We start from the raw sequence: 27,230 nt of genomic DNA on the forward strand, positions 1-27,230 counted from the left end.
TATGAATAATGGAAAGAAAGCCCACAATCTGAAAAAGTTAAAACTGAAAAAAGAGGCTCTGAAGTACAGGGTCTATTCAAGTGCTAAAATCTTAACTAAGCTGTGCTGCTTGTGCCATGAATGGGACAAAAATCATGATGTTAACCACTGTAGCAACAATAATATAGAGATTATCAGATTAGGCTGAAATTGAGCATGCTTTACACATAGTCTACTTTACAAGAGAAAACGAAACAAGGAAAAGTAGAAATTACGCGGTGCGTAATATATGTCCCCGCCGGAAGTAGCATTTTGTAGCAAAATGTACAATAAAGGTCAAAAATCAAGGTCAAAGGTCAAAATTCTGTGTAGAAGTTTTGAAGCACTCACCTAGTGCCATCACATAAAGCAAACGGAATCGAAATCGGGTTAGAAATGGTGAAGGAGTACCATTTTGTAGCAAAATGTACAACAAAATGTAGGTCAAAAATTAAGGTCAAAGGTCAAAGGTCAAAATTCTGTGTAGAAGTTTTGAAGCCCTCACATAGTGCCATCACATAAATTAAACAGAATTGAAATCGGGTAAGAAATGGCGAAGGAGTAGCATTTTGTAGCAAAGTGTACAATACAGGCCGAAAAATCAAGGTCAAAGGTCAAAGAAGTCAAAGGTCAAAATTCTGTGTAGAAGTGTTGAAGCCCTCACCTAGTGCCGTCACATAAAGCAAACGGAATCGAAATTGGGTTAGAAATGGCGAAGGAGTAGCATTTTGTAGCAAAATGTACAATACGGGTCAAAAAATCAAGGTCAAAGGTCAAAGAAGTCAAAGGTCAAAATTCTGTGTAGAAGTGTTGAAGCCCTCACCTAGTGCCATCACATAAAGCAAACGGAATCGAAATCGGGTTAGAAATGGCGAAGGAGTAGCATTTTGTAGCAAAATGTACAATATAGGTCAAAAAATCAAGGTCAAAGGTCAAAGAAGTCAAAGTTCAAAATTCTGTTTAGATGTTTTGAAGCCCTCACCTAGTGCCATCATATAAAGCAAACGGAATCGAAATCGGGTTAGAAATGGCGAAGGAGTAGCATTTTGTAGCAAAATGTACAATATAGGTCAAAGGTCAAGGTCAAAGGTCACGACTGAAATTCTGTGTAGAAGTTTCAAAGCTCCCATGTAGTGCTATCATATAAAGCAAACAGAATCAAAATTGGCTCATAAATGACAGAGAAGTAGCAAATTGAAGATTTTGATCACACACGGACGCACACACGGACGGACAGACACACGGACGGACACACACACGTACGGAGCCCGTTTCATAGTCCCCTGCTCGAACTCGTTTTGTCCATGATAAATGGCAACTTTCAAAGCATTAGGATCATCCTTTCAGAAGTTATTATATTATTTGAAAGTGACGAGAGTGCAAAGGATTTTCAGGAAATGAAGTGGCCTCTAAGAAAAACCTGATCATACCACTCTGTCAAAGATCGGGTTGTATAAAACTGCTTAAAACCTACTTTCTCCTTTAATATATAATGTAGAAGAATAGTTCTTTCAGAAAATATGGAAAACTCAAAACTGTCTTGGTTGTCCCTTTCACCTTTCTGGAGTCCTCACTTTAAAAAAAAAATCAAAGGGTGCGACTTTTTGTTACTTTTGTGATGCATGGTCACATTTGCACATTCAAGATGACATCTGAAGAAAAAGTGGTTATCTTTAATATGAAATGATTCTCTAGACATGATATTAGTGTGTGCAAATTTGTGGACATTACGTCACATATTGTACAATATACAAGGGGAAGAATTTTTGACCTATGACGCTACCTTGCACAGACAAGATGGCTTCTGAGGATAGAGTCCTTATTTCATGAAATGATTCAGGTAACATTGTTTGATATATGTGTACAATCTGCCTTCTGTAAGGCCTATTCCAACCGAGATACAGAATAAAGAATTTTTGACCTTCATGCCTCATTTCCACAACCATCTATGCAAAATATGGGGGCAATGTGCCATGTATCTACCAAGATACAGAAAAAGATGTTTTTGATCCTTGTCCCTACTTTACACAGCCAAGATGGCTCCTAATTAGAAAGTTGTTATTTCATGAAACCTTCCATATGGCTTCGGCTAAATGTGTGCACAATATGGGAGTGATAGGACATGTAATTACAAAGGTACAGGAAAAATTCTAGTCTTGACTCTTCCTTTGCTCAGCCAACATGTCGTCTGATTAAAAAGTCAACATTCTATGAAATGATCACGGTAACTTAGTCTACGTATGTGCACAATCTGGTCCCCGTAAGGGACTGTATAGTAATCAAGATACAGAAGAAATAATTTTTGACCTTTTAAACTCATTATTACAGCCTTGATGGCAGCTGGCCAAAGAGTTGTTATTTTATCAATGTATTGTGGTCCATGTGTGCAAAGCATGGGGGTGATACCGCATACAATCACAAAGCTACTGAATGAAGTATATTTGACCTTCGACCTCCTTTGCATGGACAAGATTGGGTCTAAGCAAAAATTTGTTATTTTGTGAAATGATTGTTGTATCATGCTCTTTACATCTGCAAAACATGGGAAAGGTACAACATGTATTCATGAATACACAGGATTTAACATTTATGACCAATGACCCAAATTTACCTACCCAAGATGGTGTCAGATGAAGTATTTATTTTATGAAATGATGTACATGATATGTACTAAACAAGTGCAAAATAGTGGGGTGATAGGGCATGTTTTTCATAAGCTATTGCAAAGAAAATCGCAGAACGAAGAAATATCTCCATACATCGAAGCAAAGATTCATTTTCAAATAAGTTTTTTTTATGTGATCCCAACATATAATAAAAAATGGATAGACCCAGGTCTCGTCTAAAACATATTCATCGAAGGATTGAGCTAGTGCTCACAGAAGACAGTCATGTCAACTTTCATTTCAAGAAAAAATTCACTCCCATAGAGATAACTGGTCCAATTTAACAAGTGTACAAGTGTAAATTTAAACATTAGTGATGTCTTACCTTCCTACAAAGTGAAAATGGAAACATTTTTTGCCCAGACATCAAAATATAAAGTGAGGCACTTTCACAGTGAAAGGGTACATTACATTTATATGCATAACCTCCTATGCAATGATGTCTTTTACAACACTGTTATGAGAGGTAACTGTGTCAAATGCCACAGAATTGCTTGAACGATGTATCAGAATTTTGCCAAAATAAATCATTTTGGAGTAACTGATTCAACTGTAAACAGATACCTACCAATATATATTAGTGTTGTTTTTTCCTTTTGCTAGATGAGGATACAGTACAGTAAAGGTTGTATATACGCCTTCTTCATTTTTAGTTTGGTCTGAGGTTGTAGTACCACAGTGTCTAATCATTCAGAGAAGAAAAAATTGAATACATTTGATGATGTAAAAAAAAAAATTACAAAGTAAACAATATCAATGCGATACACAAAGATAAGATATCTGTGAAATAACTTCATTGTTCACCATTTTCTAAAAAAATAGATGTTATTCAATGAAAACTATGTTATGTTATGTTTTGGAAACATGTACTATAATATTTACTGTAGAATTTGACATACTTGGTTACTTCATACTGGTTGTATGCATGTTCTGCTCTTGTTTGAGGGTTCGGTATTGGGGTCATGAGGTATGGAAGCAAGGGATATCCTGAATCTCCCAACAGGATGCCTTGCAGTTGGCCACTTTCAAACTTCTGGAAGAGTCTGCTGTTCTGTGATAACAGTTTGTGATACAATGCAAACTTGTAAAAATACAAAATAATGTTGTTGTTTTTTTAGGTTTTTTTTGTATTCAGTCAACCTACAATTATTTATATTTTCATATATATGTGTGATTTCAATTATGACATTTTTTTTTTTTTTTTGGAGTGAAGGTAATATCAATTTTCTCACATTGACCTATCAAATTTTATTGCATTTAGTTTTTTATTTTGTTTCATAGTATTATTGATTCATTGCCTATAAAGGAAATATACATTGATGGCCTTGTGCAGCAGTACTATTTCTTGTTTTAACATCATCAAGACTTTTAAAGCAATGTACATTCTAACAGGTTCTTTTTCATAACTGCTACTTTCAAACTCATTTAAATTGTAATCTGTTATGAAACTGTAGCAACTCTTTCGATACATAAATATGGTCAAGTTTGTGAGATTTAAAGCAAAACAAAATTGTGCATTTTAAGATTGTTTTATCATTATCAAGAGAATTTACCTGAAATATGCGACTGTCATGTGTGCTGCCTGGCCATCGCGCAACACAGTTGGTTATCCTGAACTTGGCATCGCATGCCAGCTGAACATTTATTGTACACCTTCCCTTGCGGTTTATGTAAACATAATCGTCTTCCCCGAGGTGGCATCCGTGCAGACAGATATGTGTGCAATCTATCACGCTGACGACTCTTGGGAACCCTGCGATGTGGTGAAACTGCTCCACAGTTGAGGCTACAACTTCGGGAGCATGGGGGAATGTGATGACCTGAAATTTGTTGACAAGACAAATTGTTCTTCATCGAATTGAATACTTTGAATAACATCATTAAAAGTCTAAAGTACAATACTCACAGTATATGGTACTGACATCTACGTACATGACATTTGTATTATTGTTGTCAGTTTGTTTCTATACCGTTTGTATTCATATTCCTTTTCATCAGAATGATCATTCCAATGAAAAATTATGATGTTGAATAAATTATTTCTTCACATCATTGACACCTAACTTTATATTATTCTATTTTCTCTTCTACAGTATACTATATGTAAATGTGTGGTTACATATATATATATATATATATATAATATGTACATACAATGAAGTTTTTCATTTTTTTGTGTGGGATGTATGTGGTGCATTCAGTACATGTGTGCGTATCATGATTCACTGCTTTAACTTTGCACATCTACTAATAAGTAGTAACGCTTTCAATGGAGCGTACCCATTTGACACATGTTATTGACTTGTACATCAATGTATGAGAGTGGAAATATTTTTGTTTTGTTTTGCTGTTATTTATTTGTGTGGTGTTTTGTTAATTTGTTCTTTATGGGGCGGGTGCTACAGTTTGGTGTGTAGACCTATATGTTCTATATGTATATATGTGTATATATACATGTAGAACATATACAGATTACAGGGTATTGGTTTCAATTGTCGAGGTATTTCACTTGCATTGTGGAATGGGTAATAAGGTACATAATTGTGGTCATATTATGAAAGTTATTAACAGACGTTGATGTCTCTAGCAAGCTATTGGAGGCAGATTTTTCATTTGAAAAAGTTACAGTATAAAGGATTTTGAAATATTTTATTTAAAAGATGTAATATGAATTTATAAGAAATGCACTTTAAAAAGTGTGCTTTAACTGCACATTTTTAAAATAAAAAAAAATATATTCTAGCTGCTTGCTTTAAGTTTACACTTGTATTCTGATGTGTATGAGCGTGTGAATGTAATGCTAATATGTAATGACATTCAAATATTATGGCCTAAACAGTGTTTGCAGGCAAAACATATATTTCTTTTTAATACAGTATAAAAAAAAAAAAAAGTTGCTGGATTAATTGCTGCCCTCTCAGGCCACGTACACGTAGATGACGATTCGATTGTCAGTATACTAGTAATCGGATACTACTGTTCAATAAACTACCACCTTACCGGTGCACTGTACCAGTAGTTCAGAAAGGCTCGATTTGAAGGCTGACAAAATATCATATAAACTGAGTTAAAGTGGTCTACATCTTCCTGAGCTGAGCTAAACTGACTGTCTGCAAATTCTGCAAGTGTAGTTCACTACTGGACATTAGACAAGGCTAGGACTGCTGAGTTACAAGTGAATGTTCGCTTCAAACAACGTGGGGAAAAATGTAGCAAGGCAAGGCAAGGCAAGCTGTCGGCTGCAGCGTAATGACTAGCATGTATCGTAACAAAGGTAAACATTCGTGGGGCATTTGTACTCTTAGTCCCAGCCATGGTTGTTCATGGTGGCGAGTGGCACGGTGTTCATAATAAAGTTTATAGTTCAGAACATTGCTGAAATGAATGTGGTGATATCAATAGCGGCTTGATTAAAGGTCGGTATCTAGTTCTAGAATACAAAATAAATTTTACAAAGGCAAATAGATATGTACTAACGTTGTTCTCCTGCTGGCACAAGGCCTCGGCAACAGCATGCACGCATCGGGACACTGTGCTGCGGTGTACACCGTGGATACTCGCAACAGAATCGAATACTGAGCCAGTCGCCATGAAATTGAGGGCAATTAGAACTTGAAGTTCAGTAGGGATGGCATGGCTCCTTGCTGTAGTGCGCTGTAGATTGTCGTCCAGCATGTTAACAATATGCATGATGCCATCCCTACTGAAGCGATATTTCTTCATGAGTTCCTCGTCAGTGACAGAGTCTAAGGAAGACAACCTTGGTTTGAATGTGCGATGAGGCCAAGGAGCTTGATGGAGTGCCTCCTCCTCCTCCTCAAGTTCTACCACATAGGCAGCCATTTTGTTTGTGGTGTGACTGATTGTTTGCATTTGATCTGAACCAAACGCAAAGTTGCGTTTGATCGTAAGGGACTTGCGTTTAAACGCAACTTTGCGTTTAAACGCAAGTCCTTTCAGCAACAGACTTGCGTTTAAACGCAAAGTTGCGTGAGATTTGGAGGACTTGCGTTTGATTTTTGGAGTTGCGTTTAAACGCAAAGTTTCTAGCAACGGGGCCCTGGAAAGGTACCGGTACCAGTATTTACAACCTCTGATACAGTGTTTTATCCAGTAGGCCTACAATGTGTATACGTGCTTATCTATATAATTAGGTGTAAAGGTCATATTTCTATTCCTATACAGTAATACATGTACATGTACAAACATTCTTATGACAAAAAGGAGCTTGTGCAATATAATTGCACCATAGGATCTATTACGTATGAAAAAAATTATTATAGGCCTATATATAGGCCTATGAAATATACACATATACATGTATATATATATATATATATAATATACACATATACATGTATATATATTATAGAGGGCCTATATACATCTATACAGGCATATATCTGAAGCAAGAAAATAATACACAACTTGGTATAAAGTCCTAAATAGTGGAGACATTGTATTCTACAATATTAATGCAAAATATAACAACATTTTCAAGAGACATAGCTTCTTCTACCTTCCTTTTATTCCATACTTCTAGGCTCTAGTCGGGTCTTCATAACAATACCCTAGATACATTATGAGTGCCGTTCGTACATAAGTGTGTACATTTTCTATTTCAATACACTAGGAGGATTTACAAACTGTATGATCTTGTAGTGGTGAAGTTTACATCAAGGCATATTTTCAAAAAGGTTATGTCCCTCTCATCCCCAGTGATTACCAAGATGCAACAATACGGAACACAATAACCTCCATAAAATGTTGTGTCCAGTTCTCGAAACAGAACTCTATTATGTTGACCCTATATACTGTATACTGTATGCTGCTATTCACATTTCCCTAGACATAGGAGATTTATTACGCCATTATTGCCTGAATCACCTGCTCCTAAGGCTTACGTAGGCTGAACCTAAACAAGATTTAAATATATATACATGCATACACACATATATATATTTTTTTTTTCTCTCTCTCTCTGTTATGACACCAGCCATTTATCCCTACCAAGACTCTGAACCCGAAAACTCCAAGCGGAGAGTGTGCCACATCAACCCTACGGAAGCGCTCCCTTCAGATTGCTGGCTTCAGAGAGAGGGTGTCGTGCTCTTCGTCCACTCGTCAGCAGCTTGATGAACTTAAACATCTCCATTCGGACGCAGAGGTGACAGAGTTGCTGCAAAGTGGAGGAGTGTTGCTGAAGATCCCTACCACAGACCTAATGGAACTGAAAAGTTTCTTCAACTTGAGCTGGACAAGGCTCCGAAAGCTGAAAAAGTTAGTAAAATTCATTACAGAAAAGGAAGAAAGGACACCTTTAGTTTATACTTGTACATGATATCTGATATAAATATGAATGTAAGACCAAGGTCACATCTTACTCAATTTTTTGCTTTCTTGGGACAACCAGAGTGTATTTTTCTGTTTGTTTGTTTGATTTTTTAATATATTATCATGTTGAACAGACAAACTAAACACACTGAATGTCAATCAATCTGATCATGTGATTTCTAATCATTGTAACTTTAGTACAAGGAGTATGAATAAATTGTTGCAGTTTATTAGATTGCACTTCAATAGATTAACAGGCGATATGATATCTGATATATCTGAATAGAGGAAGTATAAATATTGAGTGTCATTGAAAAAATGTTTTTCGTATGTTAACCATTTGCATATTATCATGCTTTTTTATTTTTGCTTAGATGGCTTTATGAGAGAAAGATTTCTACTGCCAATGAGCAAGATGTGAGAGAGGCTCACAAACACATCATTCAAGACAATCTCGTGGGTGCTTGGCAACTATCGCACTTCTACAGTGAAGAGGGACATGCCCAGGAAATCTGGAGAGCTCCAATCGTCACTGTAAAGACCATCAAAGACAAAATCTTCTCTATCTTGGATGAATACAATGAGTAAGTTCTCACTGATTCATGACATTACTTGGTATTTTCCACATTCAATTGTCTTCATACAAAATAATGCACTCCTTTATAGATTACCAGGTACTCTATCTTGAAGAAAGAACCACAAAACAACAAAAACGATAAATATGGAAGTAAATACCCCCCCAAAAATACTTAACTTTTACTTTTCCAGAACTATGGTACAGGACAGGGCTAGATCATCGGTCATGGTTGGGTTATCCTCTGCTGCTGTAGATCCTTCCTGTAGATGAATCTGACTTCAGAGCACTGTAACCAATGACGGCCCTAACTGGGGGGTTTCCAATGAAAAACAAAAGCACTTTCAATGGCTTATGCAATAAGGCAAATACCACATTCTTTCAGTGCTAATAAATTTTACGAGACATTCACAAAACATTCTGAGGCCACATCTTTTGGAAGAAAATTTCACACATTAGCCACCATGTTGGCAAATGTACTTCCTCACATCTAATTTAGATGATATGATAATAAAATACAGTCAACCTTGCTTACATCAACCTCACATAAGTTGAAGTCCTTTTCTCGTTATATTCTATTGATTTCAGTCCATCATAATTTTCAATTTTTCCCTATGTCCAAATATTTTTTTTTTCAGTCCATATAGATTTGACATTAAAAATGTAGGCATTGTTGACTGTAAAATACAATGACATTTATTAATTATATTACATTTAGTCATGCTTGAGCTGTATTGATGTGATCTAACCAACAGATTGAACCAGCTCACCTGGCATGATGGTGCCATCCCCACAAGCGAAATATGGCTAAAACTTGGCGGGGACAAGGGAGCAGACACATTCAAGATGATGGTCCAAGTTGGCAATGTGGCACACACCATCTGCGTCTTTAAAGCACCAGACTCAACCCTGAATATGGTGTTGGCCCTACAGGGACTGGATGAGCAGGTTGATGACCTCTGCAAATCAGCCCGGAGGTTGGTTCTTTTCAATGTATACACATTTTGCTGTGGAAAAAAAAAAATGGAAAGATATACAGTGGGATAAAATGGAAAGCTTCATGACATCAAACTAAGCTATCAGAATTAATTTGGTACTCATACTGTTGCCTGAGCAGCCTACTTATATTAGAAGAATTTGCATGTTTAGTTTCATTAGATAATCAAATAATAATGTAATAGCTGGTTTTTATATAGCGCATTTCACACACTTCAGGGTTTCAATGCGCTTTACAGACTATTATTACCCCGGTCACTGGATACATTATTTCCAACCAGCACTAACAGTGCTCATTCTCCACTCCCTGGGGAGCATTCCAGCCAGTCGCAGCCATTTTACAGGCGCGCACATGCTGATCAACCAACATAAGCTTTCTCGTCCTACCGGGTACCCATTTATACTCCTGGGTGGAGAGCAGCAATGTGGATAAAGTGCCTTGCTGAAGGGCAAACGTGTCGGGCTTGGCATGGGCTCGAACCCACGAACCATACCACGCTCATGTCGTTCACAGACGAGCGCTCTTATCCACTCAACCAAGACAACTCCACTTCAAAGAATGTTGTCACAATGTAATCGCATCATCCATCAACAATCTGATCATAACTGAGACCTCACTAGCAGTAAAATAATACAGTTAACTGTACGATATCATTGTTTATGATTTTAACATGATTTTCCACTCCATTCTTTTGTTTATCTATTTCTACTCGTGTAGAGGCAAGCAGATCCGGCTGTTTATGTTCGGCAACTACGAGTTTCTCACAAAGATATATGGGCTCACTGGACCAAATGGTATGTGTGACAAGGTGCAAATCAATGGACAAATAATTAGCCTTCGGGATAGGTGAATTCTCAAAGACAGATTTTTTTTTTTTTTTTTTTTTTTTTTTTTACTTGTAGTTCAAACAAGTCAATGAGCTTCCACATTAATTAATCACATTGATTAAAAAAAAAAAATACTTGATAAACATTATAATAAATTGCTTTTTATCATTCAGCATGTGTCTACTTAAATTAACCTTAATACATCCCTGTATGTATGAATCAATGTAATGTGGATATTGCTTTTAACTGTTTACTGGGCAAATATAACCACTCATTTCTCATTGCTTCTTGTGCTGTTTGTTCTAGGCCGCCACTGTTGTTTACACTGTATATTGCAAGACAACAAAGAAGGACATGGCTGTGCCTGCAGAGAAGGTCCATGAAGAGCGCACTCTGGCAACTATGAAGGAGTCCCTAGAAAAGTTCTGTGAGAAAGCAGTCGCCAAGGAGTGCTACAATGTCATTCGCCCCCCTGTGTTCAACATCCCTTTGGATCAGGTAACTTCATGTTACTTAATCAGAGCCAAATCATTTATGATATTATGTCTGTACATGAATTTATCTTTGGCCTTCAAATTCTGACAAGGAATTGCATATTGCATCTATTATTGATAATTAATGCATTTGTGTGATATAGAACAATAAAACCAGACAAACTAGATGAGCTACATCCTTCATCATCAGGCAGGATGAAGCTTTACCTTCAACACATCTTCTGAATCAACTGCATGAACGAACTGATCCTGGGTGGACATGGTTACAAATCAATAAACATTATACTCCAGACAGTGACATATGATATTCTTACCATCACAACATCTTGGTTGATTCATTATTAAACTGCTCAGTGAAAGCCCCATATCTGCATCTTGGCAAATTAATGTTAACTATCCATTAAATGTTCATAGTCTCCTGTTGTTTTAGTCTCTTTACAAAATACTATTTTTCAATGCATACACATCCAGCTTTATATTCATTCTACTTCTGCCACATAAGAGTGCTTTACACATCAAGGAATATGAAATCATCTCTAAGCTAGCGTCCATTTTGACGACGACAGTGGTCGTTAGGTTTCTCTTAGGAGTTAAATGATTCAAATAAAACTCATTTTCCATAATCCATGACCATAAATGCAATCACTTTGTATTGCCTAGGGTTCTAGGGATACTGGAAGATCCAGAAACTAAGTGAGTGATTGCACTGCATACATGTACAGTTTATAGAATCATTACATGTCAAATCTAACTCGGGTAGGCCTATATACGCCATTCTGTTCATATAAAGAATGTTCACTAAATAATACTTACCCCTAGTTGTTAAGATATATGTGTATGTTATTGTATAAAAGAAACCAGTTTTTGCTATAAATGACACTGTGGGGGATATAAAACTGAACTTTGTGCTATATAAGCTAAGTATGCTATATAAGGCTTGCAAAAACAGTAATACACAGTGAACTGGAAATTTGAAATGAGAAATGTAGCTCATTTGGAAAAAAAGAAGACATTTAAATAGAGCTTAACTGTGTCATGAGCAGCTTGATTATTCAAGCATCAGTAAAATTCCTTATGTGCAATCTTTGCTCTAGCCCATAACCACGAAAAGAGCACTCGTCCCACAAGCATCTAGCAGCTCTTGCTCCAAGGCAACCAAGCGTTCCAGATCACTAATGATGCTGAATATGCAAAGGGCAATATCAGGCGGAGGTGATGAGGACACCAAGGCACAGCAAGATGATGAGGCTGAGCTGGCTGGGCTGATAAAAGAAGCAGGGGGGTCCATCAAGATCCCTACACATGACGTTGCAGATCTAAAGAGCTTCTTCGGTCTCAGCTGGAGGAAACTCCGTAGACTCAAGAGGTACACTGTGTTGCTGCTTGATAAAAGAAACAATATAAAAGAAAAAATTATGAAAAGAATGTAAAAAAGCCATGGTTGCCACATGTTGATATACTTGTATTTGTCATAATACTCATTCCAATACACGGGTACATGTATTGCACTGTTTAAAAAGTCAACATCTAACAGTACTTTTACAATTGTTACATTGTCAGATGGTTACGGGACCATGATATTCTGACTGCAATGTCTTTTCCTTTGCTATTCAATTTTGTTGCATGGAAGACGCTCCATGAAGAAGATACATCAACTAGCAGTAAATACTGTTCATATGAAACAGTATCTTGGAGTTCTGCAGTTTCTCATTGTTATGGTGTTATTACAATACAGTCGTAAATTTTAGTTTAATTTAAAATTCTATTACCATTGTTTCACTTATTTTTTCTGTATTTTTGCTGCAGTATGTGTCTAATCCTTTGTATAATAGCCCATAGATAAGCAGGCCTACCTTCATTTGTACAAGTACACGTAGTATGGTAATTTGTATATAGCCGTAAGTCGCTGGTACACCAATGCCTATACACGTGTACTCACAACTGGGTGGAAGAAGTGAAGTGAAATGAATCGATGAAAATGTTGTATGCCTCCCTGATGATTTTATTCTAACAATACCAATTCTATTTGAAAACAGGTCTTTAGAATATTATCATTTTGCCCAAAGAAACTTTGATGGCATTTCTTGCTCTGCAAATTTGCTGTCATACAATTGCTTGGAAGCTCCATAGCACTATTGTGATATTTGTCTTATCATTTGAATTCATGCAAAATATTCATGTGTTAGATCTATCATTTTCTAAGAGCTTAATGAGGTACTAATACTAGAATGCCATCACTTTAATCTCTTGGTATCAAAGTGTCTCATGGGAGTCCATCACATGGATCATATGAGAGTGAGTGTGTCATGATCAAACCATTTTCATATTCAAACTTTAAGGTTGAATTAAGGGAATACATGTATCTATAATGAAGGCTAGTACATGTACAATTGTAGTAGCGTACTGCAGTGGTGAACAAGGATTCTATCAATCCAGGGGGCACAAGTCAATAAGACACAAGTAAAATTAGTCTGCATACTTAAGAGTTTGTCCTCTATATAAGGGAGTTCACCGTTGTGATTTGCGCATGTGCAAAACAAAGGTCAAATGAGACTGTCTGTGTATTTGCCACTTACTTTAAAATGAATCTCATAGAGTCCTTGGGCAACTATAGGAATCTGAATTACGTCATTACAATGTATGTGTTTTAGACTGAATTAGAACGTACAGGTGTAAGTAATTCATTCATCAACACTGATTAGCAAAATCTCTCCATGCATTTTGTGAGCACTGATTTAATACAAGATGCCATGCTTCAACAAGGAATTCTTGATCACAACACATACATGTCCATGTTGTTTGAGAGTCTGTGGTGTAGGGGTCAAATGAGACATGCACTAACCATGAACTCCCTTATTGTTGTATTTGAATAAGGGTATTGACACTCTGACTGACTTTTACTATGGGCATATGGCTATAGCATATGCAGTGGGTGTTCTATTAAAATCAATGAATGTTCTGAAATGCAGTTGCTTATATGCAAGTTCAATGTAAAAAACAAACAAACAAATAAAACGGACAGCGTGGCATCACGCCTAGGTACCTGATCGTGTTGGGGTATCAACACAGTCAAAAAAAAAATTAATGTCATCCGTGTATTTATTTCATATTTGAATTTGTTGATAGTTATACCTTCTTGTTTCTTTTAATTCACTCAGCAAGCCTAGTCTAAACCTTTGGTTTTAGAATTTAAACTTAGACCGCTTACGAAGAGATCAGTCACAATCACACACAACAAGATTGCCAGTACTAGGCAGCATGCACTGCCATTTAGCTCATCCTGCACCAGTAAAACAATTCAACATTTTACTCCCGGGACAATTATTCCAGTCTTCTCCCCAAGGACTTAGTAAAAGTATATAGATCGAAGCCTTGTCAGTGTAAATGTCACAGGAGGAAATATGTCATGAACGCTAACCCTTGTGTTAAGCCAGCTGCTCTATGTTCACATGTCCAGGACGTGACATGCTGTGCACGGACAATCACGGGGGTAGAGCCTTGCGTCGACACGCTGGAAAGCACGTAAAAACGAACACCCGATTTACTTGGTTTCCAACCCTGAAAATTGGTACTTGAACAAGCAAATGTCAGTCATTAATCATGTTTTAGATTCTTTGATACAATATCACTGACTGACATCTATATTCGTTTGTCTTAGTTTCGGATCCATAGAGTTTAGGACTCGATTTCTGGAAATGAAGTGTGCACAACTGGAGCGATTTTAAATCGCAGCATGTGGGACTGGGCTCATGCGAGTTCAAGAACGGTTACGAGAAACCGCGCTAGCCCGCTGCGCTAGGCGATAATGCGTATGAACACATGCTAATTCTTTCTTTCATGTGCTCAGATTTATCGTTGTTTTACCTAATATATCTCATAAAATGCAAGTAAGGTGTAAAACTTATCCTCTGTAGCACAACTAAAATATTTATAACGTCATTTAGTAGCACATCTGCTAAATTTCCACGTTTTGAAGTATTGAATCTTCATCAGGAGATTTCACCTCTTTGTGTAAGTATAAAATATTCGAAAAATTACCTCTTTTTAGGTCAAAATAACACGTTTCCAACTTTTTGGGAAAAAATCTACACCAGGATGTAAGGAGTTCTATCATTAGGGGACTTCCCAAATAAATGATACACATGAATGTCATATTACAAAAAAGCATAAATTTTCATGAAAAAATCATTTGAGTTTTGTATGATTATTATGTTATTTCTAAGCAAGAAATATATAAATATTTTGGAGAATTTTGTGTCTAAATATTGTACTCTCATAAAGTGTAGGATTCGAGACTGCTATTCACAGTATGCGTGTGGTGAACTTTCCACCAGATTTTGAGTGAATGTATAAAGAAAAGAAATGAATATTCATTAGCCTCATCCTTTTTCTAAACAAATGTCGACATCTAAATTCCGTGCGCGTTGCGAACAAAATGGTGCCAAGCAGTAAGTTTAGCGCGTGCACATACGTGAGTTATAGCGCCTGAGCTGCCTTTACATATGTACTGTACATACGTATACGCACCTTGTAGCCTCCTCTCATCATCGCATCGTCGATCGTCGTCACTCGTCAACTATACTCGTCAGATCAGATCAGACTAGAGTACAGCTACAGACCACAATCAGTTAACAATAGATACATGTGTGCAGGTAAATGTGAGGATGGCCATCATGGACGATGACACATCATCATGGGTTGCGGACATGAGCGCTGAGCTGTCTATTTTGAACATGGACGATTGGGTTGGAGACCCTGTATCATGTACTTGCTCAGGCGTTTGTAAATACAAATCGGGGAAGCGGCTGTGCCCGTGCAGGGCCAACGGCCACAGTTGCGTTGCACTGCACAGTGTACCTGTGGCCGTGGTAAAAGGGGGCCGTGCACCAACCGACACACCGTTTCATCATCTTCTGTAAATAGATCTATATCTAAACACCAGAATCAAATCACAATAACACTGGCAATATCTCTATCTGCTAATTAGTAATTCGTCTTGATAAATATCAAATTGAAATGTTAATTTGCTTGTTTTAGTTTTCAGAATCAGATTCAATGAACAGAAACTGTCAGAAACTAACAGAAAACTAAACGGCAGTAAATAAGTGTAGGCCTAACTGTGTTAGCAAATTGTTTATACTATAAGAATTGCATTTTGCATTTTCAAGATAGTTAACAATACACATGCAAGGATTCCCATCGAACATGGGCATCACAGATTTTTGAGTTGCCATCTTTAAATGGGATACTAGTCTTTGATAAAGTGAAAGAATATCGATTTTTATTTTCTTACAACTTCAACTTCCAACTAGGGCCTAGAATCTAGATCTATCATCTAGAGTTCTAGATCTAGACTACATGTATGATGTAGCTTGAGATAGATCTATTCAATTATTTAGAATTTATTCACAAATCCAAATTATATTCTTGGGGAATTTGCGTTATATGATTTGAAACTACCCTAGCCCGACCAGACGCCGTGCTGTGCAAAGCACAGCATCTAACCTTAACAGCGACTGGGCTGTGTACAGAAATCTACTACCTAGTTCAAACTACTAGAGTAAAATTAAAAAGTCAGTGTCTAGATAAACGTTAGATCTAACCGTTACGAGTAAATTTATGACTTTTTTTTTTTAGATCTAACGTTAGACCCAAGAGCAAGACAGTATTACAGTTTGTAGATTACTAAGCTCTACGGTACCTCAGACAGAGTCGAGTCTAACCGTGTCTTTGAGAATAGGCAGTACAAGTACAAATTTATAATTTTATGGGAGTTAGAGAGGCGCTGTAACGTTATAGGGTTATAGGCCCTACATACACTTCAATCATTCATGTACTTACACATCATCTGGATCTGGATTCCTTAATTGAAGTTGTTGACTTGGCCTGGGGTTGCTTGATTGGCGTAAGCCGTGGCATTGGACATGCAGGCAGCTGGGTCGACATCTCAGGCTGAGTTACAATTCCACCGTGCATGCTGTAACACGAATTTGCACATTCTAAATTCATGCAAAAATGTTCATGCAACTCCAGCAAGTGGAAAGCAAATTTTTCATTGGCACGCTGACGCTGTTCCAAGCTTCCCCTTCTGGCCTCTTACTTGTCCTAACCTTAGGTTAGCAAGCATGCTAAGAACTCGGCTCTCTGCGTTCTCCACTTGTCGATAGCGTCATACAAGTAAATATGTTTGCAGTCTTTCGAGTTGAACGGCTGTTTGATCTCCATTGAGAAGTTTCATTACTAAACCAAAGGCTAAGTCGAACTGAACTAAACTGAAGCAGTACTTTTTATTGCAAACAGTACACGCACATCACACACATTGATATTGACATACCGATGATTTTATACCGACTTTGTATGTTACAATCCGGCCGAATGTATCACAGCGAGCTGACATGGGATATGCAGCAGACAATATTGCACAATGATCAAAACAACAAAACAACCTGCCATATGCATTGCAACTTGCTATATATATATGAAGCCTAGAGTTTGAATATTTCTTCATTAAACCATATTTATAAAACTAAATATTTAATAATGTAATATATAAATAATCTATAATATTGTTACAGGATATTTCCAGAAATTTTAAAATATTATTGCTTAGATTGCTGAAATTGTCACCACAGTGCAAACTAGACTAGAAATGTCGCTTTGGCGACTGGTATGCCTCCGCCATAATGCATGATTTTCCCAATAGGTCTAGATAGTACATGTGGACACTGTGTGATAACATTTTCACAAAATTGGCAAAATATTGGAATGACAAGTTTGTCACAAATGTGTTGAATGTTCACCTTCTTTGACGTAGGTTTAATTGGATGAATAGGAGAGCATGTATCTAGGGATTTAAGGACTTTAACTTGACTTTGACCCATTCATACATTTAGGCATTGAGTAATTTTCAAGGTACAGGTGTGGAGAAAAAGTGCAATTTCTGAATTGAATAGCAAATTGTTACCATTTTCATCTGGCCCTTGACCCTAAAATTCATATTATAATTACTTTCAGGTAGAACATGCATAATATGTACTAAGTTTCAAGGTAACTTGAGCCACTTCCGAGATATGGAGGAAAAAGTTAGTTCAGCACTTTCACTTGATCTTTGACCTTTGACCTTTGAGGCAAAAAGAGAAAAAAAAAACTTTCCAGAGAATTTCTATTAGGTTACACACGCATACACAAAGTGTAAAAAAATAACCCTGCTGGCATTGCATAAATATGAGGGTAATAGTAAAATTTTGAAGTCTTGCACTTGACCTTTGACCCCTGACCTTTGACCCCATGAACCCTACATTCTCTAGATAATCACTTCCAGTCAGTACATGTATATACTATGATCCATGAAGATACCTTGAACAATTTTCCAAGGTACGGAGAAAAAAAAAGAAGTTTTAATATTTTTACTTGACCTTTTGACCTTTGACCTTTGACCTCATGACCCAAACTTTCACCAGAGAATCTTAATTGGGTAATACATGTATACACTAAGTTTCAAGAAAATATCTTCAGGCATTCAATAGATATGGTGGAAATAGTGAAATTTTATGTATTTGACCCTGACCTTTTGACCTTTGACCTCATGAACCAAACTTTCACCAGAGAATCTTAATTGGGTAATACATGTATACACTAAGTTTCAAGAAAATATCTTCAGGCATTCAATAGATATGGTGGAAATAGTGAAATTTTATGTATTTGACCTTGACCTTTTGACCTTTGACCTTGAGCATGTGCACCCAAAAGTTGATAGGCACAACTTAACCCCCTAATACACATACATGCCAAGTTTCATTAGGATACCTCAACAGGTTTCGATAGTTACCTTGTCCACAAAATTCATTACGGACGGACGGAAGGACGGACGGACGGAAGGACGGACGGACGGACGGACGGACGGACGGAAGGACGGACGGACGGACAACCCGAAAACATAATGCCTCCGGCACCACTTCGTGGCGGAGGCATAAAAAGCACTCTGAAAGCGCAGACCTCCGCCAAGCAGTTACTTTCCACCAATGATCTTGCTCTTCCCAAAGAGATTTTTCTCCTCTCTACCACTGGGGAAAAGCTCTTTGGACTCTTCCATAAAGATCAGTGATTTCCACCCATTATACGTACTGCATTGTGTGCTGAAAGCCGCCCAATTTCCCAATATAGAAGCCTTTGTTACGTCATAAACCCTCAGCTGCACAGCGCGCCTCGCCCTAGCAGAAACTAGAGCACGCGCTTTAGTGTGCGCATGCAAACCTCAAATATGCGCAGCCTGAACTCCCAAGTTCATTGACCCTACCTGCAAAAATATCAAAAATCCTTCATAAATTCCAAAAAAATTCTCAGATCACTACCAAAAGTTAATCGTTTGTTACTTACGTCATTCTCAACCTTTCCTGCAAGTTTCATTTCAATCCGTTGACTACTTTTTGAGTTATTTTGCACATGGAAAAACGAACTAAGTAACAAACAAACCAACGGTAACGAAAACATAACCTCCCCCCTCGGCGGAGAGACTGGAGCCAGGTACGTACGTACACACACAGCTCTCTCAGTTGTGTCATGACCGGAGCCCGTAGGAGAGATTTTCATGTGCATGGCTGTTGTGCAGTTTTGTGCGTGCGTGCACCCATTCGGCCCCATTCGGTAGGTATTCAGGCGTCCATGTTGAAATTAGGGTGGGCGGCTCGCAAGGCTCTTGTAGTCTAGCTGGGTGTTCGCTGGTGGGTTGCGTAACTTCGTGTACGTATTCGGTACATATGCGGGGTACAGTAACGGGAGGAGCAGCGTGTCGTGCTTTTCTGCAAATCGCCTGCGACGACTGAGCGTCTTTAAAAGTCTCTTTTTTAAGTCAACACTTTTTAGAGTGTGTGCCTCCTTTTTGCTATTTAGATATGATAGAAAAGTTCATTTGTATCACGATTTACATCATTTTAAAGGTTAGAATCTGGTACTCCAGAATCTGCCCTTAATTACAAATTCATGTCTGGCTACTCTTTGTTAGATTGTGATGCAGGGTTATAAATGTTAATCATGTCAATTTTTCAAAAAATTGTAATATAAACCAAAACATCAAACACGAAAATTAGATCAAAACAACTTTGCAAATTTACCACTTCTTTACCATTACCCTTTGATACAGACTCAATGAGCTGATGTGGCATTAGGGCCAGTTTCCTGCAGATGAGGTGTGGATCAAACTCGGAGGGGAAAAAGGAGGAGGGACATTTAAGTTGATAGTTCAGGTGGGAAATGTGCATCTTCCCAACAGTCTCCAGAACACTCGCATCATTCTTATCTTTCCAGGGTCGGACTCCACCTTCAACCGAGATGTTGCCCTCAAATCATTGCAGTCTCAGATAGAGGAATTGGTTTCATCTACATGGAAGCTAGTATAAAGTCCATGTTTACTGTCCTGTACATAATTTTCACAATTTTCACATATATTCAAGTAAAGCTTTCATTATTCCTGAAAAGGAAAAGTAGCACTGGATTTATAAAAATATGAAGTTTTGGAGATAAAATTAGGACAAGTTAACAATATCAGTGATGAATTGAAGGTATTTCTCTGTTTCCTTCACCCTGTTGGGGTCACAACCAAAGCTCATGTGACTGTACATTCATGAAATTCTGATGGAAAGACAATGTGATCAAATGATTGAAAGAAAACATTAAGTGTAACAATTACCATAACCTACACGTGAACTATACATTTAAATGCAATAAACAAAACAAATAATGTAATGCAGCTCCAAATAAATCAACATGAAAAATTATACTGTAATTGATATAACTTTTTTTTTCTGGTTATATACTTCTTTAACATACTGTTAATATAGCTGTACGCTGTAACAAAGGGTTTGGTAACACTATGCACATTACTATCTCCTTTTACATTACAGACAAAAGAAAATGCGCCTGTTCATTTTTGGAGACTATGAGTTCCTTACGAGGATGTATGGCTCAACAGGACCCAATGGTGAGTTCATTTGCATAAATTATGTAAATATATAGAGATATTGTATGAAATAAACACTGTCCATGCCATGGTTAAAATTCAAAAGGGACAAAAGGGAACATTCCTACCTAATTTTAGTTATAAATCTTGACTGGCATGTTTGTTTTTGTTTTCTTTTTCAAGGCCCCCATTGCTGCCTCTACTGTACATCAACAAGACAGGAGATGGCAGCATATCCATCAGCGAGGCAGTCTACCACTCTGAGGACAATGAGAAGCCTGCAAGCATCCCTAGAGGAGTTCAAACTGAGGGGTATACCCAAAGAAGCCAGCAATGTGATCAGGGAGTCCTCCTTCAATATTCCCCTGGATCAGGTAAGTCTAAGAACATATAGCATTAATGTAGACATCAATGATTAATCAAATGAACTACAATACAATACACTACTTCTCTGAAAGGAAATGAAAACATGTGAGGAGATTACTACTAAAATACATGCAGATACAGGCCTGCTCAGACAAATTCTCCCACTTACCTCATGACAAAGTGGTTCCTCCTTCATTTCTTGAATCAGGTCTGCCCCCATGGCCTCCATATGTCTCTGGGGATTTTCCTGAAGCATTTCACTTCACTAAGCAATGCTTGTCATGCACTGGACCAGAAGATTGCCCAGAAGCTGGCACATGATTAAGCAGACAAACTTGACGGCCAAGGAAGCTTTCAGTCTCCTCATCAAGAAGCTGAGTCTGCCAGTCCGGGGTTCAGGAGCTCAACAATGAAATCACTGAGCTCATCAAACAGCACACCATGTTGGCCTTCCTGTACCCTGAGAATGAACTAAATGAACTAATAATTCGAATTTCAATGAATATCACAGAGTGGAAAACACAAAATTATTTTTTTATCTTTAAAATCCAGTCATGGCATTGTCTGCATTTGCTGAACAGCCAAACAATGTGGACCTCTTCACCTCATTAGTAACTAACAATGTGAAGGAACTGTGTCCCAACGATGTCGCCCTACAAGAAGAAGGAGTGCAGCTTCACAGCTGTTACAATCAACTACTCAAGTTATTTGGTCACTGCCACAGAAGCATCTACAGTGGGGCCTTCGATTCTTACCAATGATGACATCATCAAGCTTGGTAAGATACATCTATCATGCATCTCAGACTCTAGAGAATGGTACAATGTGTATGTCTCCAGCCCATGGCATTTTGAGTTAAATGCACACAACCTGAAATAAACTTTTAAATGTAACTGCCCTGTGGTACTAGTGCTTGTAGGGAGTTCCTGTTTATCTCTATGGTACAGTCTTTATATTTTGAAAATAATGTGTAAATCTTAATTTGCAAGTAGATTTTGTTTAAGATTTTTATTTGTTTTGGAATGTATACATAATTTGAAAAGATACATATCAAGCACACACAGTCTCCTATGACAGTGCAGTATGGCTGTATTATAGAAACATTCCTAACCACTATTAAGGTGAATACGATGGTAGACTGGTATGTCATATAATTTTTTTTTTTTTCTACTTTGGTTTCTACACTTTCCCTTTCAGATGCAAACATCCAAGCATACTTCGTCTTTGTGAGGGAAAGCTTTAATGGAGACGAGACAATAACCCCTAAACAGCATCTACTGGAAGACCACACAATCCCTTGCTTCCAAAAGTACGTGGAAGGCGTTGCTTGGTCTTGTGGGAGAACAGGGTGGCGAGTCTGTCCACTGTCAGTTGAACTCTATCGTCAGAGACCTGCATGACGACCACAATGAGCTAAAGCTCACTCTCCGGTCTGTCAAGAATCAATGGATCCAGAGTAATCCAATCAATTATCATAAATACAGTTCTCAATGACTGTGGGTCTCATAGAGTTGAAATTAATACAAGTTTCACATACAATATCTTGTTTCACAAAAAGAGCTTTCAAGAGCACTCACATTGGGAACAACTTTGGTTATTTCCTCTAATTCCATCTCTCTTTCTTTTTGTATGTGTGTGCGTGTATTATTTTCCATCATTATCCTTTTTGATGAGTAAATATCATATATTGCACATGTTCTATCATGTAATTCTGTTTCGGTGGTTAATCATGATATGGCTATCTGTGATTTCATATACAGTGACTGATATAAATTGATTATAAATTCACAATTTATAGCGATATTCCTACATTAATATTATTTTGAAAGTATGAAGTATACTTTAATATTATTCTGAAAGTATGATATGAAACTATATCAATTACATGTATATGATCATCTTCTTTGTATTATAATTCAGCAGAAGAATGACTATAACCATGATGTGGTGTTATTCTCTCTCAAACCATAATGGTGAACCCAATTTCATTTACATTGTTGTGATATATATGACTAACAGGAAAAGTGTACCCATCAATACTTTAACTTCCTGCTCATATTATGCATACAGATGTACTGTATAATTACACAATGTATGTGTACATACGACGCCAGTGATTTCTGTCTTTAACTTCCAGTATTATTTCATTTAGAATACCATACTGAGTTATGTACAAGAAAAGTCGAACATAGCTGGTTCAAAAGAGTCGATAATTTGTAAGTCTGTGCAAAGTAGGCCTACATGTATCAATACTTTGTCAGCGTTGTACATCTCTACAAGTCGTCAACAGTTGACAATGTGCTATGCTACAAACAAGATTATGACTATGTCAAATGTAATCTCAAGGTGATTACACCAAATGAATGTCATTCTCTATATACCTTCCATTTATTTTATTCAGTCAGCGTTTCATGATTGGCATGGCCTCCCACAAGCGGCTTAAGGGTGTTGATTTGTTGCTGTGAGTGGGTGGCGGTTGATGATCAGTGGTCTGGTCTGATGCAAGCACATACATTATCTTAATAGCCAGAGTTATTTTATGAAGCTGCATGAGACACCTTATTTGTTCACCCAGATGATACCTACATCGCCTTAACAAGTTCTGCAGGGATTTAATAAACAGCAGCAGTTATCCCTTGGCGCACACACATGGGCCACAGCTTGAGTTTAATAACATTTAGTAAGATGATCCAATTATCCTCATTGACATCAGGGGCCCGTTGCATAAAAGTTACAATTATGGTAACTTTGCCATCCAATGGTAACTACCATGGTAACAATACTCAACAGCCAATCACAATCAAGAATTCCATGGAAGTTACCATTGGATGGCAAAGTTACCATAATTGTAACTTTTATGCAACGGGCCCCAGTTCTGGTGTTCACAATTGAATAGATTACAATAACCCTTTAACGTGCCCAGGCACTTACCATGCTAAAAAGCTTTTTCATAAGCAGTCAGTAATCCTGTACGTTAAACTTGACCCAGTTGTCAATTAGGTCAAAGGCAATTAATGTGTAGCATTAATGTGAATAGGGGTGCGTTTGCGCACTCTAAAGCAAATCAAGGCATACCGAACCAAAGCGTACAATTGTACCAAACTGTACTGTGCCAGATTTGAAGCGTTCGAGCGTTCTGTAGAGAAAGCATACCTTATGAATTATGTTTAGAGGGGGTAACACATTTTGCAGCACGAGGGTAATTCACCTAGTGCCCTTAAAGGGTGTGTACAGTTCTGGTTGAGGCGATGATTTAGCTTTTAACATTTTACGAGATCTGCAGAAACCACTCTATTAGATGTCAAAGAACACACAATTCTAAGAGGTATCAAAGTTTATTTGATGAAAATCGGTTTTGAAATGGCTGAGATATCAAAAAACAAGGTGAAACAAAGAGATCCTAATAAAAGGCATGGCCTGTAGCCTTTTATTACTATCACTTTCTTGGATATCTCAGCCATTTGAAAACCAATTTTCATCAAATAAACATTGAATCCTTCATAAAATTACACGCTCTTTCATATTTCATAAGAGGTTTCTCATTATCTCGCTTAGGAAGATTCAAAACATTAATCCCCACCTCAACCAGTACTGTACAGTCCCTTTAAAACTTCTTATATATAGATGTCCCGAACAAAGAGAATGAACTCTTTGCATTATGATGTATGCACATATGATTCTTCACATGCAAACTTTTGTTACACATTTGGTACCCTTTAGGAGCAGACTGGGAAGTGGTCCACTCTGGCTCAGTTCAGTGCGGTAAGCTACGCTTCAGGAGTCTTCCTGTGCTCCTCTGGCGCGGGTTCAGTATGGTTCAGTTCGTACACATTGAAGAGCACTCGAATGCACCCTCAGTCCAAGAGGAAGGCCATGGTAACTATTAGCGGAAATAGCTTCGGCAGTCTCTATTCATTGACAATCAGTTTGAAGACCATCTGAGTCAATCAGTGATGAGAGCAAATCGGTAGGCAGCGCACAGCAAGGGTCAAAGGAGAAGGCTTGTAACTGCATTTAGAATGGATGATGTAACCATTATATTAATGCCTTAGTGCATTAAAAGATTAATTTAAAATCAGAATTAGTAACATCACACATGACTGGTTTTGGATGGACCCTAACTGGCTGGAAGTTAAACTTTTGCATTTTCGATATATTTTTTTTCTCATTTTCCACTGATTTCCCAACATGCTTTTGAATAGAAGGGTTGCATTAAAGTATTAGAACTTTCACATTCAATATACATTAGTATATCAGAGATTTCAGAACAAATCTAATAATTATGCAGCATGTGTCCTTGAACACTTTCCAGAAAGAAATATGTAATTTGCGTAAGGGACAAAGGAGGCTAGAATGCATGGAACTAATTGGTACACTTTTCATTCAAAACAAATGCTTTTGCAAGGCACAGTGGTCACTCTATACCAAAAGGGGGCATTTAACAGGTCCCAAGGCCTTAGTAATTTCTTTAATTTTAGGGTATATTAGTAGATTATTGCAAATTATGCACACCAGCTGCATATGTGGTCTCCCTCCTCCCCCTCCCATGTGGATTCCTCATTCAGCAAGATAATTCTCGTCAAGAATGGTGTTCTGAAATGATGCAAATTTCACTTCACCATACTGTTAATGAGCTCCGATATGGAGCTGAATTTGTCCATTGGCTGGTGACTGGTTATGATACAATTAAACGGCTACTGCAGTGAGGATGCAATATCACATTAGGTAATACCATGTATATTTAAGAATTTGACTGGCTGCCAGACAGAGCTGGAATAAGACAATGTGTCTACCAGCAGACCATATTATACATGTAGTTTCACATAATTATATTCCATTTTCTATTGTAATATAACACTTTACAGTCTCTTAGGAGTTGCTTTTCCACCTTGAGACAATAATAATCTTTACAGAAAAACGTACCTCCTACAGGGATATGATGTGTTATATCACAACTCTAACAAGGCAATATCTGTATAGTGTATATAATACACTCCAATGAACCTCAAACACGTGCAAAAACAAAACTGAAATATTTAAACAGGTTTTTTTTTTCCAGGTAAATTCTTTATTTCTATTCTTTAATCAATGACTGGATGTGAGTAAGAATCTCTTTAAACCATAAAATGTCCATTAAAGTGAAATACTCAAGCAACTAAGGTGTGTGTCTGTAGCATATGCTTGAGAGTGTTTGCATTTGTATCTGGGAGGTAGAAGCAACCAGAGAAAAGGATGAGAAACTGGAGCATATTGTAAGCCATTTACCTGTGCTCTCCACTTTGTTTCCTGGATATCTGCATTTCATATGATATTGGGAATGTAATAAGCTCAAAGTTATCAAAGGAATTTATATCTATCATATCTATGTGTAAATTGAAGATACCTGACTACAGGTCTTCCCCAATTATTGGACTTTGATAACTTTCTGGTCTACGGTTAATTATCCTCACTAGTTATAAATGTTCATGGCCCACACACATCCCTTTCTTTTTCTTAATATATAAAATGTTACATAATGCACAAATATATCACAAAGAGAGGAACACACAAAAACAGTCTCTAAACACAGCAAAGACACACACATGCACACATATTTAAACACCCACCCACTCTATCTGCCCTGAACAAACTACAGAACAGTACCTACACACACACACACACACACACACACACACACACACATGTTCACTCTTGCAGACAAATCCACCATCGATTCTCCCTTCTCCTGAAAGGACCTGCCCATAGCAGGTCGTCTGTCTGGCTGATTGGCTGTGCACTCACCATGTGACACAGTGACCACTGTCCAATGGCCATCCTCCTTTTGCCCTGCGAGACCTTTTTGTCAAATTGTGAATGCCCCAATTCACCATTGTGCAACAATTACCATTGTGCCAAGACTGCCATCAAATGCATGGCATCGAGACAGGAGAATATTTGCTGGACATCTCTCCTATTTCATCATTAGAGACTTAATTAGGAAGGCATTGAGTCCATATGGT

At 37.5% G+C, this 27,230-nt stretch overlaps 1 protein-coding gene and 2 long non-coding RNA genes across 5 annotated transcripts in view; all 3 read right to left on the bottom strand.

Annotated features, from left to right (window-relative positions):
* Positions 1-2,544: 2,544 nt before the first annotated feature.
* LOC140233278 (putative nuclease HARBI1) lies at positions 2,545-6,527 on the bottom strand. Its single transcript, XM_072313388.1, has 5 exons — positions 6,162-6,527; positions 4,238-4,504; positions 3,584-3,735; positions 3,010-3,013; positions 2,545-2,550 (listed from the first exon to the last, which is right to left on the bottom strand). The coding sequence occupies exons 1-5, from the start codon at positions 6,525-6,527 to the stop codon at positions 2,545-2,547; spliced, it is 795 nt and encodes a 264-aa protein (XP_072169489.1).
* Positions 6,528-7,194: 667 nt separating this feature from the next.
* Positions 7,195-17,064, bottom strand: LOC140232564 (uncharacterized). 3 transcript variants are annotated; one of them, XR_011901493.1, is made up of 7 exons: positions 16,752-17,064; positions 15,438-15,521; positions 14,329-14,421; positions 11,940-12,289; positions 9,363-9,599; positions 8,773-8,903; positions 7,195-7,956 (listed from the first exon to the last, which is right to left on the bottom strand). It is a non-coding gene; the product is annotated as an uncharacterized lncRNA (long non-coding RNA). The 3 variants fall into 3 exon arrangements; XR_011901494.1 differs by lacking the exon at positions 14,329-14,421 and having other exon boundaries at positions 11,940-12,292; XR_011901492.1 differs by lacking the exon at positions 16,752-17,064 and having other exon boundaries at positions 15,438-15,810.
* Positions 17,065-24,865: 7,801 nt separating this feature from the next.
* Positions 24,866-27,230, bottom strand: part of LOC140232983 (uncharacterized) — a 48,355-nt gene continuing 45,990 nt past the window's right edge. The window contains exon 5 of the long non-coding RNA XR_011901517.1: positions 24,866-25,239. This is a non-coding gene — a long non-coding RNA (uncharacterized lncRNA). The remainder of the gene's footprint in view (positions 25,240-27,230) is intronic.

The sequence above is a fragment of the Diadema setosum genome, chromosome 9 (genome assembly GCF_964275005.1).
Source record: "Diadema setosum chromosome 9, eeDiaSeto1, whole genome shotgun sequence".
Taxonomy (NCBI): domain Eukaryota; kingdom Metazoa; phylum Echinodermata; class Echinoidea; order Diadematoida; family Diadematidae; genus Diadema; species Diadema setosum.

Bases quoted from the DNA above. Each gene is read 5' to 3' on its own strand.
- LOC140233278 (XM_072313388.1), bottom strand. From the start codon at position 6,527: ATGGCTGCCTATGTGGTAGAACTTGAGGAGGAGGAGGAGGCACTCCAT. The intron at 4,505-6,161 runs GTTAGTACATAT...AACAAATTTCAG, and splicing joins TGTGCCAGCAGGAGAACAAC to GTCATCACATTCCCCCATGC. The intron at 3,736-4,237 runs GTAAATTCTCTT...CTGTTATCACAG, and splicing joins ATGACAGTCGCATATTTCAG to AACAGCAGACTCTTCCAGAA.